General features: G+C 49.6%; 6 protein-coding genes across 6 annotated transcripts; 2 read left to right on the top strand and 4 right to left on the bottom strand.

Annotated features, from left to right (window-relative positions):
- Positions 1 to 3: 3 nt before the first annotated feature.
- Positions 4 to 387, top strand: GUITHDRAFT_131435 (hypothetical protein; the record flags this gene model as incomplete). Its single annotated transcript, XM_005842096.1, has 1 exon — positions 4 to 387. One exon carries the CDS (start codon positions 4 to 6, stop codon positions 385 to 387), a length of 384 nt encoding a protein of 127 aa, XP_005842153.1.
- Positions 388 to 692: 305 nt separating this feature from the next.
- Positions 693 to 1,987, bottom strand: GUITHDRAFT_149721 (hypothetical protein). Its single transcript, XM_005842095.1, has 7 exons — positions 1,949 to 1,987; positions 1,857 to 1,903; positions 1,598 to 1,669; positions 1,511 to 1,546; positions 1,337 to 1,425; positions 1,072 to 1,125; positions 693 to 1,030 (listed from the first exon to the last, which is right to left on the bottom strand). Exons 2-7 carry the CDS (start codon positions 1,860 to 1,862, stop codon positions 964 to 966), a joined length of 324 nt encoding a protein of 107 aa, XP_005842152.1. The 5' UTR covers positions 1,863 to 1,903; positions 1,949 to 1,987; the 3' UTR covers positions 693 to 963.
- A 2,247-nt stretch (positions 1,988 to 4,234) lies between these two features.
- On the bottom strand, positions 4,235 to 5,980 carry GUITHDRAFT_62815 (hypothetical protein; the record flags this gene model as incomplete). Its single annotated transcript, XM_005842094.1, has 14 exons — positions 4,235 to 4,312; positions 4,360 to 4,433; positions 4,485 to 4,512; positions 4,566 to 4,604; positions 4,669 to 4,705; positions 4,755 to 4,810; positions 4,894 to 4,929; positions 4,981 to 5,010; positions 5,067 to 5,124; positions 5,188 to 5,221; positions 5,267 to 5,343; positions 5,443 to 5,618; positions 5,668 to 5,772; positions 5,819 to 5,980. 14 exons carry the CDS (start codon positions 5,978 to 5,980, stop codon positions 4,235 to 4,237), a joined length of 990 nt encoding a protein of 329 aa, XP_005842151.1.
- A 2,038-nt stretch (positions 5,981 to 8,018) lies between these two features.
- Positions 8,019 to 8,778, bottom strand: GUITHDRAFT_149720 (hypothetical protein). The gene has a single exon (XM_005842093.1). It carries the CDS (start codon positions 8,727 to 8,729, stop codon positions 8,202 to 8,204), a length of 528 nt encoding a protein of 175 aa, XP_005842150.1. The 5' UTR covers positions 8,730 to 8,778; the 3' UTR covers positions 8,019 to 8,201.
- A 307-nt stretch (positions 8,779 to 9,085) lies between these two features.
- GUITHDRAFT_149719 (hypothetical protein) lies at positions 9,086 to 10,156 on the bottom strand. Its single transcript, XM_005842092.1, has 7 exons — positions 10,083 to 10,156; positions 9,863 to 9,965; positions 9,662 to 9,814; positions 9,546 to 9,613; positions 9,424 to 9,496; positions 9,327 to 9,376; positions 9,086 to 9,276 (listed from the first exon to the last, which is right to left on the bottom strand). Exons 1-7 carry the CDS (start codon positions 10,135 to 10,137, stop codon positions 9,179 to 9,181), a joined length of 600 nt encoding a protein of 199 aa, XP_005842149.1. The 5' UTR covers positions 10,138 to 10,156; the 3' UTR covers positions 9,086 to 9,178.
- Positions 10,157 to 11,964: 1,808 nt separating this feature from the next.
- GUITHDRAFT_131431 (hypothetical protein) lies at positions 11,965 to 13,104 on the top strand (the record flags this gene model as incomplete). The annotated part of the gene is made up of 5 exons (XM_005842091.1): positions 11,965 to 12,014; positions 12,104 to 12,179; positions 12,226 to 12,384; positions 12,561 to 12,643; positions 12,780 to 13,104. 5 exons carry the CDS (start codon positions 11,965 to 11,967, stop codon positions 13,102 to 13,104), a joined length of 693 nt encoding a protein of 230 aa, XP_005842148.1.
- Positions 13,105 to 13,304: the final 200 nt, after the last annotated feature.

Below are 13,304 nucleotides of genomic sequence, written 5' to 3'. Positions count from 1 at the left end.
GGCATGGCGTTCAACAATCCTTCATCACGCACTCCCGTGTCCTATGGCAGCGCCACCAAGGCGCTAGGCTACATGGTCTCCATGGTGTCGAAGGCATTCTCCGGGGAGGACGAGGACGAGCATGCGTCCCTCCTGAAGAAGAAGAAGGGCAAGCAGGAGAACCGCTTCATGCTCAGCGCCTGCTGCTGCTGCATCATGATTCTCCTTGCGACCGTCATCGGGTTTGTGTGGGCGCTCAAGTCGATGAGCTACCCGGGGTATCATCCTCCTGCTCGACCGGAGTGGCGGCACCATGACAGGGGGGGGAGGCAGAGGATGCACGTCAGGGGCAGAGACGTACGGGATGTGATGAGGACGCGGCAGAGGGGCGTGATGGAGGGGCAGTGAGTGTGAATAGGTGGACTTGTGCTGTAGGCGCAAGGATTTTGACTGGAGGAGGAGGAGGAGGAGGAGGAGGAGGAAGCAAGGGATGGCCAGGGGGAGAGGAGGAGACGTCGGCGAGGATCTCATGCTTTTCCTACAAGCCTTCACTTGTAAATTTTTTTCAAACATTTGGATTGAAATTCGGATGACAAGTTGCCACCCCGCCACCCTCTTCACTCTCCTGGTATGTTGTGTTGTTTTTTTAAGCTGTTCTGTTGTCTCTCTTGCCATCGCTGCATACCTTCCCCTGTTCCTATTCCTTTCCTGTTGTGCTGGATTGGTTGTTTCATCCGGAATGCTCTTGCTTCGGTCCAGTTTCCCCTCCCTGCTACTTCATCATCATGCCTTCGCTCTCTCATGACGTCGGAGGCTGTTCTCTTGCTCCCTTCTTCTTCACTCCAGCTTCCCTGTCAGGTTCCTCTCCTCCCTCCTCTCCTGACTGTTCTCAACTCGTCAAATCTGCTATCGTGTAGTCTGCTGCGCGCCGAAACTTCCAGCCCTTGAGCATGCAGCCATGATGTATATTACAAGTCAAGTGTATCAAGGGAGCATAGCTTCTGCCAACTGGAATTCCACGTCCTCCTCCTCGAGCAAGTCCTTGAAAATCCTTTGGGGGCATCAGGCAAGAAACATGCCCGCACCTCTCACCTTCTACTGTACAACGTGGCAGCCTTTGGGACCCGCAGAACAAGTCGGAGAAGTCTGAGACAAGAAGAAAGTGAGGAGCAAGTGGAACACGAGAACGTCTGATGGTACAAGATTGAATGGACCTCATGTAAATGAAAACCTCTCCTCCTGCCTTGATGCTTACCTGCCTGCCCCTCCCTCCCTCCCTCCCTCCCTCCCTCCCTCTCCCCCACCCTGCTCGTTTCATCTTGCTCTCTCTTTCTCGCTCCATGTGACACTTCTCTACCTGTCCATCCTGTTGATCGTTGGGTTGCGCATGTCTGATGATGTGAAGCCACTTTGCTTGTACATCTTCAGCGCTCCAGCGTTCTCCTCCTGTCAGTCATCGTCACCTTCTTCCTCCCTCCCTCCCTCCCTCCCTCCCTCCCTCTCCTCCTCCCCAATCGATTCATCGCCTCACCTCAACATGCAAGTAGATCTCGCTGACTCCATAATTCTGCGCATCAGGGCTCAGCTGACAATCGAACTTCTTCTCTGCTCTTCTCACTCGTCTCGCAATCCCCTCGCAGCCCTCGAGAAGAAGTTGACCACATCCCCTCCTCCTGAACTCTTCGCGCACCTGAAACGAATAATGAGACGATGATGGTGGTGGTGGAGATGATGATGGTGGTGGTGGAGATGATGACGATGATGGAGATGATGATGATGGTGAAGACGACGACGACGACGACGACGACGACGAGCTCGAGGGGAGGAGATGATGGAGATGATGATGATTGGAGGTGGACGGCAAATTTGAGTCTTACCGCCATGGAGGAGATGTAGATCCAATGGCGGATCATCAGATCCGTGTCTGCAAAACGTTCATGTTCCACCTCTTTCCTCCGCTCCCTCCTACCGATGGACTCATGGAGCGAACAATCGACGGAGCCAACGACGAGCTCAGGGTTTCGACTCCAACTATCCTGAAGACGCGATGCGTGAATATTGAGGATATCAGGAGGGGAGAGGAGAGGAGAGGAGGAGGGAGCGGAGAGGAGCGGAGAGTAGGTGGGGAGGGATTCCCGGAGCGACGGGGAGGGCATTGGAGGAAATACCAGGCAAGCTGCTTTCATCATCTCGTGATCGACGCTCGTGATCCAATCTCTCCTCAACAATTCGTTGAGATCATCCAGCATCATGTTCTGAGGGGAAACAAGACCCATCACGTCACGTCACATCACATCATACACCAACCTTGCAGAACAACTGTCCTCTGTCTGTCACAGCTCTTGCCACGGCGACCTGGAACATCATCATCATCACTTGCTCGCATCCCCGCAGAGCGCCTGTTACCAGGAATGTCGTATGATAGATACCCGCAAGGAAGTAGTGAGGGCAGCATTTCAACTTCCGCCTTTGCGATCGAAACATGGTCCCATCCTTTACCATCAATCATTCTCTCAGTTGCGATCACATTGACATCGTCTCCACTCTCATCATTACTGTATGAGAATCATCATCAATGTTAACACAACGATAATTGTTTTCTCATCTTCTCCATCCTCCATCCTCAGCCTGATCTTTCTCCTCCTCCTCCTCCTCCTCCTCCTCCTCCGTCTCCTCCTCCTCCTCCTCCTCCTCCTCATATCATCATTATCATCATCAAGAGGCTTACCAGATCAAACGCCATACACCTCAATTGAGCCACGAAGGTACCATCCAAACCTTTGGCATCACGGACATAGATGTCAATGTCCTTCTTCTCAATGAGATCTTGCAGCACGCTTGCTCGTGTTTCGGCCTCCTTGACGCTTGTTTGCTTCATCTCAACACAGAATGTATTTCTCGACAAGCATCTTTGGAAAGGTGCATAACGCGGGACAGCCGTCCGACCCTTGACCTCAAGCGTGCTCATGGCTCCCGCTCGATGCAGATTCATGGGGAGCGCCGACTGAAGAAACGCGGAGGTTGACGCCATGTTGAGGATAACGATGAAGAGGATGAGGAGGAGGGAGAGAGTTGATAGACATTTCATCCTCGCTTCTCCAAGATGTCCCCGCAGGAGAACTAGTTTTTCAAAGACCTGTCCATACACAACATGAGCAATTGGATGATAATTTCCAATCTTCTACAAACGTGCAGTTGCTACTCATTTGCAAACACTATCGTCATCATCTCCACCTTCGTCACATCTCCTTCTCTCTTTCCGCTCCTGTCCCCTACCCATCACTGGACAGGTACGTGATGGTGCTCAAGGAAAATTTCAAGTTTTCATATTCGGATATGCAACTCATTTACATCATGTCCTATCACTTCCTCCTTTCTCCCCAGGGCTCTTCTTGATACTCCCCTCCTCCTCGTCGTCGTCTTCCTCCTCCTCCTCCTCCTGCCCTGCCATTGCCGCGTTGCTGCTACCAACTCCACTCTCATGTCCTCAACTCCCCCTGTACCCCACCCCTTCATAAAGGACCCACCCACATATTTGAGGGCGAATCTTCACTAAAAGGACCCGGTATAAATCGGATTCACGTAACCCCCAAGAATGGGCCCCATTCCATACCCCCCAATTGAATACAAAAGGAGGGTAGGGTCCCAAACTCCAATTATGTCCTAAAATAACCCCACCCCCATTCGAGTGCAACTCATCGACTACCCCAAGTTTATTCAACAAGAATGAGTTCAAAGAAGGGGTAGTATTATACCCCTACCCTTTCCCCCTTTCGAAAGAAACACCAGTGACCTACACTAGGTAGAGCCAGGCATCTGGTCACAGGGAGGAAAGATACGAAGGAGAGGCGGAGGGAGGGAGGGAGGGAGGGAGGGAGGGAGGGAGGGAGGGAGAGAGGAGTAGGGGCGGCGGCGAGAAGCATGAAGATGGGGAAGAAACGAGAAAGTACGTTTCAGTCTGAGTAATTTTGTAGATGAAGGTACTGAGTGGAGCTGAGATTCAGGAGATGCAAGGGTCCGTGAAGTGAGCTGAGAGTGCCGAGCGCAAGGGAAGGAGCCTGTCGGGCGCTGATGCATGCATGCGAATAAACGGATACGTGGCTGAGAAGACCAGCGTGAAATGACAGAAGCGAAGGACTGGGGAGATTGAATAGAAGAAGGAGGTGACTTGTGCGGAGGGAGAGTAAGTCGGTAAACAGTTGATAAAGAAAAGAGTCACAGCGCAAGAGACTTGAGCACGAGCATCAGCTTCGCTTCACTGCGCCTGTTTGGCACGAGGACGAACATCTGACTCGTTCACTGAACGGAAGAAGATCTGATCCGGCGGAGCATCCTGTGGAGATTGCAATGAGACCGATGGAGGGGGTAGGGAGGAAGAACCTTCTCTCCTTCCTCGAAGGTGTAGGATGACGCAACGGCAAGCATAGCGCCTGTAGGGTTGAAGGCCAGGGAAGCTGAGGAAAGTCGTTACTGAGGTGCAGAAGGAGGCAACGATGAGGGGGAACCGATGCTTGTTGGATATGACCAGGGTGCCTGCGATTTGACCCTCAACAATGCTGCATGCTGCATATGCAGAGACATTGTACCTGGAGCCTCTTCTTGTTCTGACCATCCCACATGATCACCTGACAATCAGGAAGCAGACAGTACCCCGTTATGAATGGTCTCGTCCTGGAGAAATCTAGGTACCTTGCCGTCACAGCCACCCGTTGCGAACGTTCCATAGCTACATATACGATCAGGACGGAGTTAAAACTGAAATAGTGAGGGCTCACGTTGGATGAAATGCAAGAGCATTGACGGGATACACTGTGTCGATCCCTTTTTCATCCTACAGGAAAACACGAAATTCAGCACATTGTTGCTGTCTGAATTTTGGAATCCAGAGACTGCCATTTGTTATACATGTCACACCTGCGCACGATGACATTTGAAAGCATATTTCTTGGCCTTGTATTCTTGGTCAGTGCTCACCCTGTAGATAATACTTGAAAGGCCTACCTGAGATGCAGCGTCTGGGTCGAAGTACTCCTGTTCAGGATTGTCGTCATGTCGATAAAACAAAGTTTGACCAAAGTCAAACCAACCATGGCAACACGACCCTCGATCGAGCTCAAGGCATACCCTGTACCATCAGGATAGCATCTTTTATCCAAGTCAGCCGAATGAAAGATTTCTCTCCGTGAGGAGACTGTGCAATGAGCGTACCGAATGCAGCGCGTTTGAAATTTGAGGGAAGATTCTCGCTGGATTACTTATTAGCGTCTCTGCACATGCGCAAGGTCACCTGCCTTCTGTTCGGGTTCTGAGAGGTTGCGAACGTCGTAGATCCACACGTGCCTCGAAGCTGTTCCGACTACAATACTGCCAATGCAGTTCACAGATTGCAATTCAATGATCGAGGACAGCGATATCTACCGGTTGCTTGATACTGACATCGTGAATACCTGCAGTGGTTCAAACTGATGGAAAAGCAGGGAGAAGATCGTTACCTTGTCTGGCAAGAGTGTAGTATTAACGCAAGCAGTCTGGCGGAGATCCCACACTCGTAATTGTTTGTCCCAACTACCAGAAACGCAACACCCCAACTCCTTTTGCCAACATACAGCCTTGACTGCCTTGTCATGGTTCCCCAACACCTGGTTCCATGCTTCAGAGAAAATCTATGAATTCCATGTCAGAGCTAACAGATTCTGTTTCTGATGCGAAATCGTATGTCTTGACACATTTGTCCACACCCCCTGAAAAACATCGATTTTGGTCTGTGCCCCAGCAACAGTCCAGTGCTGCTGCCTGAAAAGATTGAATCAGAGCCCGGTGATGAAGCTCGATGAGAAACCTGATGATTGTATTGTGCACGTTTGGCATTCTGCACCACATCATACATCCTTACTTCGGTATTCCACGAAGAGACCAGCAGTAAATTGTGGGAGGGAGCAAACTGAATGGCTGATATCCCATCTTGTGGCGGGTCCGCGAGCTCTGACTGCGCCGTGCTCATGTCCAAATATTCTCCCAATCAACTGCAATAGCACAAAGAATGTGAACGACATTTTTAGGTGAAAGGATAACATGCGTAATTCTGTTATTGGCCGTGCCAATTTCATCCTCTCATGGGGCTTCTTGTGGTCTCCTGGGAAGTAACAAATGCTAATCTAGCTTTCCTGCTGCCCGTTGACCTATAGCTGTCACTCCCCCTCCCACCATCTTCCATCCCGATTACTGAACCCTTCCTTCTTCTCCCCCACCGATCTACCACCCTTCCACTCGTTGAATCCTCCCTCCCTGCCTCCTTCTACACTACCTCCCTCCCTCGCCTCTCTCTTCCCTCTCGTCTCCCCCTCCTCACTGTCAGCCTCGCTGGATGGAACATGTTTCGCAGAGCTTCGCCCTCATTGTGAGCGCGGGAATTCCACCGTTACGTTACGTTACGCACAATAAATCACCGGCATGCCGGGGCCCGGGCACGGCACCCGAACCAGCAAGTTGAGTAATAACTATGGCCAGCTAGGATACCATAATCCAGTCAAGTTACCATCTCTTCGTTTTACTTGCTGATGTCATCAGCTCAGGCTGTCAGCAACCGGTGGGGTAGTCCATAGGGTGGGGTGGTTGTTGTTGGTGCTTATAGCCTTGTTTGGAACGGTCCATTCCAGACAAATGAGGGGGTGGTGATATTATGGGTGGGGTGGTCATACCAGATCAACGAAGAGGTCATCCAACGGGGTGCATTGGTATTGAAGGGGGTGGGTGTGCATCAGGGGATAGGTCATGGACAATAAGAGGCTCAATTTCACTCAATTTCTTCTCGCTTCACCGGTACTTTCATACCGAAAACTCATCAGATAAGGGGGTGGGTACTATGAATTGAGATTGAATCCAAATTGGAGGACAACAGTGAATGGCATCCCTTCGAGGGGGGTAGGGTACATCTAATGAAAGGGTAGGGGTACAATAGTACCCCGTCCGATTCAACACTGTTTGGTACCATGTTTTGGGAAAGGGGGAAGGAAAAAAATTATGATTATAAGCAAGTGGTAGGGTGATGAAATTCTGTGGTAGAGGTGGGGGTGAATTTGAAACTGGTGGGTAGTTTGTGGCTTCATATGTGGGTAGGGGTGCTCTGCGTTAGGGGACATCCCCTGGGGAAAAGAGGGGTGGGGGAATAGTGAGGAGTTTCACAGCAAGGGGTGAGGTATGTTGGATGGGTTCATTCACCTAGGAATCTTAACGAACACATGTGGGTAGGGGTAGTTGAGTCAGGGGGTGAACAGTGCAAGGGGTAGTTTCCTGCAGGGGAATGAGAGATCCTTTGTGGGAACACATATTCATGATAGGTGGGTAGTCAAATTTCGGGATGGTGGGGTAGTATTATCGGATCTGGTCATGATTTTTTAATGAGGCCGAGGGGTAGGGTGGGAGTTGTTGCAAGGGTGCATGGATTATAGGGGGATCATTGAATTCGATGTTGCAACGAAGGGTAGGGTTAGCAGATATGACGGGTGTACCCCGAAAATCGACCGGGCTGGGTGGGTAGTAGAAAAAACTATTGTGGGTGGGGTACATTTGGGTAGGGGTGGGGATAGATTGGAGTTGGGATTGAGCGAAGGGGAGCGGCCATGGCCATAGACGAGGAATCAGATTATGGAGGGAAAGCGAGGTGTGGCAGTAGATGGATACCGAAAGGGTGTCATCTTTCTACAAGATGTGATGGCTGAAATATCCCTAGTTTGTTATGGCGAAGAATATAGCATGTTGGCTTCAAAACATAGAACAGATCTGTGTCATAGAAATAGCGATTCTTTGGCTGTCAGGCAGAGGATGCTTGTAGAGGATATTTCAGCATTTGATTCTCCGGGTCTGGATATTGAGATATACACACGATCGGCTTCAATGTCTCTTTGAGCAAGTTGAATTGATGTTTTAGAGTCGAGTCGAGGTTATGTGCTCTGCATTAATTCCCTTACGCCTTCCTCGCGGGGTGAATTGTTTTATCATGACACTGCCACACGTATATATTCTGTCTCACCATTGTTTTAGGTTTTCAAGATGGATTGCGAAAACGATGACCAATACATATCTCTGTTGAAAGTCGTTGAACAAAACAAATGCATTCCAGAGTTTCAAGCTTCATTTCTTACAAGGACTCTGATATGCCATTTGGTCAAGTTACATGATTTAGGTCAACCCCATGGAAGATTAGGACTTGATAATGTCTACATTCAGACAATGGGGCAAAATCGGGGCTCTATGCACGTTGGCACAGAATTAGAAAACTCATCACCTTGTCGTCGCGAACGTAGTTGTTGCTGCGTTCCGGAAACGCACAGAGCTTCATCATGCTCGCCTTCGTCGGATGCTTGGAGCGTAGGTTGTCTGCTGATACAGATGCTTACGGGCAGAGTTTGTTGCACAAGAGGAAGTGGAGATTGCATCGGGTTGTTGTATGATGTCGACCGGTCATCTCCGTTGATGCCTCTTGGGGTTTCGTTTGCGTGCATAGATTTTTTACTGCAATGTCTCTGCAGCAACCCATGCGAGCGGCCATCTCTGTCTGAGCTGTTCTCGCATGAGTATCTCATGTGCAGAGATGCAAGTTGTATCTTGGATCTCTGCTCCCGAATCGACGACATTCCGCTGCTTGTCAAGGAGGCAAGCTCAAGCAAGCCTTCCTTCGCACCAGCTATACCAAGATTGCGTTTCTGCCGCTCCAGCTTGGACGCAGCAGACTGGGATGAAGCACCTTGCATGAGATCTCGCAATAGGAGTGAAGACTCAGTAGCAGAGAAAGTTTTGTGCAATTGTCACTCCAAGGCTTGCAGGTACGCTGCAAACGTCTGTGCTGTCACTTTGCTGACATAGTTGACTTTCAGACTGTTGCCGGAAGAATCGAGTCGAACCACCTCCGAAAGTCACAGAAAACGAACGAGTGAGACGGACAGATCTGCCGCCTCTACGAAACGACGAGTGTTGTTGGAGGAGGACAGAAATGCAGCTTGCACATAGCATCTGTCAGTCGTGCCATATGAAGGTATCCAGCCACCCAGAGTCAAAGAATGCTCAGGGTATTGTATTTGCAACACTAGAAAATGTGAATAGTCAAAAGCGATATAAAAATTCCTTTGTTGATAACCGATTACCCTTGTGTGGAAGTGTATTGAACATGTACAACTGTTGTTTACATCTGATCATAGCAAGCCTATCGTCTAAGCTCACGCTTTGTATCCCCAGAGCTCATGATCCCGACGTATTGAAAAAGAGAAGTGAGCCAACTCTTGATTACATCAGATCCCAACTCTGCCATAGCGATCGTCATCACTCCCAAGTTTCTTCACCCAAAGTTTCACCTCTTGCACGCGATGGCACTTCATGCCGCTCACTGCTGGTTGAAGGCTCTCTGCGATGTATTGTCACATCCTGCAGGCTAATCAAACTGCTTCTTACGGCATTTTGCTTTCGTACGGCAGCAGTTCCCCGACTATGGGATACTTCCGTACATAAGTGCTTTGGAATATTTCTAGACAGATAATAAAGGCACAGCACAGACTTGAGGGTAATGTGCTCACTCTCAAGATATTCCTCCTTCTCCTTAGGATAGTCCACCCGATCCAGATCCTCAACAGCTGTTGAGAACCTTCCAACCACGTCACCACATGGGCCTTCAAGGTGTCACCTCGCTCACATGGCCGTGGACCTTGTTATGTCCCTTCCAGAGAACTGTGCGTATGGTTTTCCTGGGACATAAAAACGGGTTTCTGAGGTGACATCGAACACTTTCCCCTTGAGTGCAACGAGCACGGGCTTGCTCTTGTCCTGGCCATTGTAATCATGCAATCTGCAGGGCCAGTGAGTACAGGGCGAGCATGACCAAGATCATCATCACTCTTCTATCGTGAACTTCTTTAGGGCATCGACAGCTGGCTGGGTCTTGTTTTCTGTATCTAAAGGCTCGGCTGCGGCCAACTGGGCAAGGAAGGAAACTATTGCTGCACAGCATGTCAAATAGCAGGTAAAAAAGCAATAGAGGTTCTTGATCCAAGACGAAAATCGCGAGCGATCCAAAGCCTCCATGCTCCTCCTTACATTATCCCACTGAGTCTCACCAGTCGTGGTGAAGAATTCCAATGAGCGTATACGTTTTCTTGCCAGCGTCGCCATCCCAAGAACTTTTCCACCTGTATGATTGTGAGTGAAGGTTTTCGCAAACATCTCTTCTCTTCCACTCCGATCCTGATACTGATCCAGGTTCTGATCCTGATGCTGATCCTGATCCTGATCCTGATTCCTCTATGCTGATGCACCTCTCCATCATCAAGGCATCCTCTCCCCGCCATTGCAGGAGCTTCGTGGTCACAGTGCGGCATGTCAGAGCATTGCTGTAGGCGCAATGTTGTGAGCGGGGATGAGGGTCTGGATGAGGGTGGGTATTATTGGGTAGTATGGGTGATGAGGCTACAAAGTGTTATGAAGGAGATGATTTCTATAAAGCGTTATACAACAGCGAATACTAGTACAGATTTAAAACTTTATTAAATTTGACCACCTGTTCACACTCCTAGCTAGAGGTCAAACAATAATAAATTTAGATTTTTGTAAGGGGCCGTGTGTAGAATCTAAAAAGAAGATAAGTATTCCTTTGTACTGTATGGCCCTCCGAACTTGGTACTGGCTTGAAAACCTGGTAATGAAAACTTGCTCTCGTCAACGAATTTGTTTGCTGTATCTTATTAATAATTATTGTTGATTTACTGTTCTACAAAGAGTATAGCCAAAAATTGGTACTTACCGTTTTATGCGGTTTTATAAAATTAAAACTTCTTTATAACATTTGACCAGAAGTCCAGAACCTTCCCCTTAGATGGCTTTCCGTACCCGTTCAAACTTTTCGTATTTTGAGAAAATACTTTACAATTATCCTCTATATTTCATATTAAGAAAGACTTATACACTATACATTTCAAACCATTCCAAAAAGATACCCCAACCGCGCATCAGAGAAGTCCCACGACAAACCGGTATGGCCGCTTGTCGCTTGTCGCCATGCCGCCATGCCGCAACTCCCCATTTCCCTTCCCCTTCATGATCCTGTGACATCTCTTCATAGCCACCCTACTTTCCTCTCCTCATCCTCCGCACACCGCTCCGACTTTCACCATTCATGTTGACTGCTCCGCTTCTTGCGCCCCCGTCCTGTCTTGGCGTGTCAGTCTGTATCCCTTGGATCCCAACCTGTTGTGAGCGCGCCATGCTCAAGACATGCTGATATTCTAAACTTGAGATGTGAATGGAAGATGAAGTGACAACAAAACACCGAAATCCCCTTCCCCTTACCATGATTCAAATGCTGTACCTGACGCCATGCAGTCGTTACACCCTCTATACCATTCACATTTGAGTTCTTCTTGATCGAGCTTATGAAACATCGCATGATGTGATATCGTTTCATAATTTGACAATGATTTGCAGATATCTTCCAGAAACTATGTGTCTTTTCTCTCTCAATCTTGTTCAGTACGACGCACTGGGGACCAGTAGTATACCTCTTCGAGCGCTCATAGTGAATTCAGGTTTGCAAGTCTGGGTGTTTTCATGATCATGACGTTTGGGATTGATAGTTTCAAATTGGATGCAAGAAAGACCATTGGAGGCAAAGGTACATCTTCCTCATCAACTTGTCTCCATGCTCACCTCATATCCAGATGCTCTCGGCATCCATGATGAGTGTAGCAGCGGATCTTGCTGCACAGAATCTGAGATCTGTACGGAGCAAAGGTCAGATTCAACTTTGCAAGTAGCAAGAGAGGAGGAAGGGAGACGGAAAGCGAGGGAGGAGAGCGAGGGAGGAGAGGGGGGGCGAGGAGAGGAAGGGGGAGGATGGGGAAATGGAAGATGGATGGAATGAGTTGAAGGAGGATGAGGTAGAGAATATCGGGAGTGACGGGAAGATCCGCAGAGCAAAAGTGGAGTTGGGATGCTCTCTCGACGATGAGGTTTGCGCTGTGGGCGCTGGTCTGCACTCCCATCATCGACGCTTGGTGAGTAGCTCGTTGCTGTTCCGCCACGACCCCGCCTCCTGCTGTCTGTTGCGTCCAGTTCGAGTGCAAGTTTTGATTGTTGCCGCCAGGCTCACCCAACTCGATCGAGTGTTTGGTGGAGGATCCAATATGCTCGTGGTTGCGCAGAAACTCCTAGTCGATCAGGTAGACCCGATGAGGGAGGGAGAGAGATTTCTGAACCTGTTTGGAGGTTTTCTTTGGCCCCTGCTTCCTGACTCTGTTCTTCACCTTCGTCGGGTTCTACGACTTTGTGACGCAAGGGAAGGACCTCAAGTTTCTCAACTTCAAGAAGTTGTTCATGGAGCAAGTCCTCCCCACCCATCGCAACGGAATGATGTTCTGGTTACCTGTGAGTTGCCTTCTCTTCTCATTTCTGCTTCCTTTCCCTCCTCCCCCTGCCCTCTGCTCCTCCCTGCAGCCTCTCGCCTCCCTCCTCTCTGATCTGCATCGTCCTCCTCTCTTCTTCGAATTTCCTCTCTGCCCCTCTCTCCCTCCCGTCTGTCCTCCTAACGTGTTCACCTTCAGATTCACTTAGCAAACTTCACCATCGTGCCTCTCGGGCTGCGAGTGGTCGTCATCAACCTTGCTGGTTTGATTTTCAACGTGATGTAAGTGACCGTCTCACCCCTCCCTCGTTTTCTCGTCCTCCTCACCCTCCTCCTCCCTCACCCTCCTTCCCAACGCCCTCTATCTTCTTTCCTGTTCCTCCCCTCTCCCCTCCCGTCTCTTATCTCATTCCCACAGGCTTGCCCTCCGTCTGTCCGTAGACCATCCGTCTCCTCCTCACCGACCCGCCGACGACTTGCATGCCCAGCTGGACTCGAGCCACGAGGCAAGGAAGGAGCTGAAGGAAAGCATCGAGCAGGAGGTCAGCAAGGGACGTCTCGTTCCCTCCTTCAGCGGGGAGCGTCTACTGCGATCCATCCGTAGCATTGAGAGTCTGCCTGTCCCCCCTTACGGCGGGAGGCTGAGGAGGAAGCAGACGTTTATGTCATCGGATATGGCGGCGAAACTCCCCTCAACCTTCAGCTCGCCGATCGGGCTGAGGACAGGGTTCCGATGCTTGTGAGGACGAGAGGGTTGCATTATTCTTTGAGTGAGATGCTCATGTACATAGGTTGTAAATAACCCTGTAGTTACTTCTTGTCTGGTTTCTTTCGAACGATTTTACACCTTGACATTATGAAACATATGAAGATATACATGTGAAGATCCTCCTCCTCCTCCTCCTCTATTTTTATTCCTGGTATTTTCGTTTCTTGGTCAGGC

The sequence above is a fragment of the Guillardia theta genome (genome assembly GCF_000315625.1).
Source record: "Guillardia theta CCMP2712 unplaced genomic scaffold GUITHscaffold_1, whole genome shotgun sequence".
NCBI lineage: Eukaryota > Cryptophyceae > Pyrenomonadales > Geminigeraceae > Guillardia > Guillardia theta.
This window is presented reverse-complemented; position numbering and strand designations above follow the sequence as displayed.

What these genes read in the sequence shown, in the direction of transcription:
- GUITHDRAFT_149720 (XM_005842093.1), bottom strand. Translation starts at nt 8,729, where the DNA reads ATGCAAGGTGCTTCATCCCAGTCTGCTGCGTCCAAGCTGGAGCGGCAG.
- GUITHDRAFT_149721 (XM_005842095.1), bottom strand. An exon ending in GCGAGGGGATTGCGAGACGA is followed by an intron (nt 1,547 to 1,597) that starts GTGAGAAGAGCA and finishes CCTGATGCGCAG; the next exon opens with AATTATGGAGTCAGCGAGAT. An exon ending in ACGATCAACAGGATGGACAG is followed by an intron (nt 1,126 to 1,336) that starts GTAGAGAAGTGT and finishes TTCTTGTCTCAG; the next exon opens with ACTTCTCCGACTTGTTCTGC.
- GUITHDRAFT_149719 (XM_005842092.1), bottom strand. Translation starts at nt 10,137, where the DNA reads ATGGCGACGCTGGCAAGAAAACGTATACGCTCATTGGAATTCTTCACC. An exon ending in GAAGGAGGAATATCTTGAGA is followed by an intron (nt 9,497 to 9,545) that starts GTGAGCACATTA and finishes TTATCTGTCTAG; the next exon opens with AAATATTCCAAAGCACTTAT. An exon ending in CCGTACGAAAGCAAAATGCC is followed by an intron (nt 9,377 to 9,423) that starts GTAAGAAGCAGT and finishes AATACATCGCAG; the next exon opens with AGAGCCTTCAACCAGCAGTG.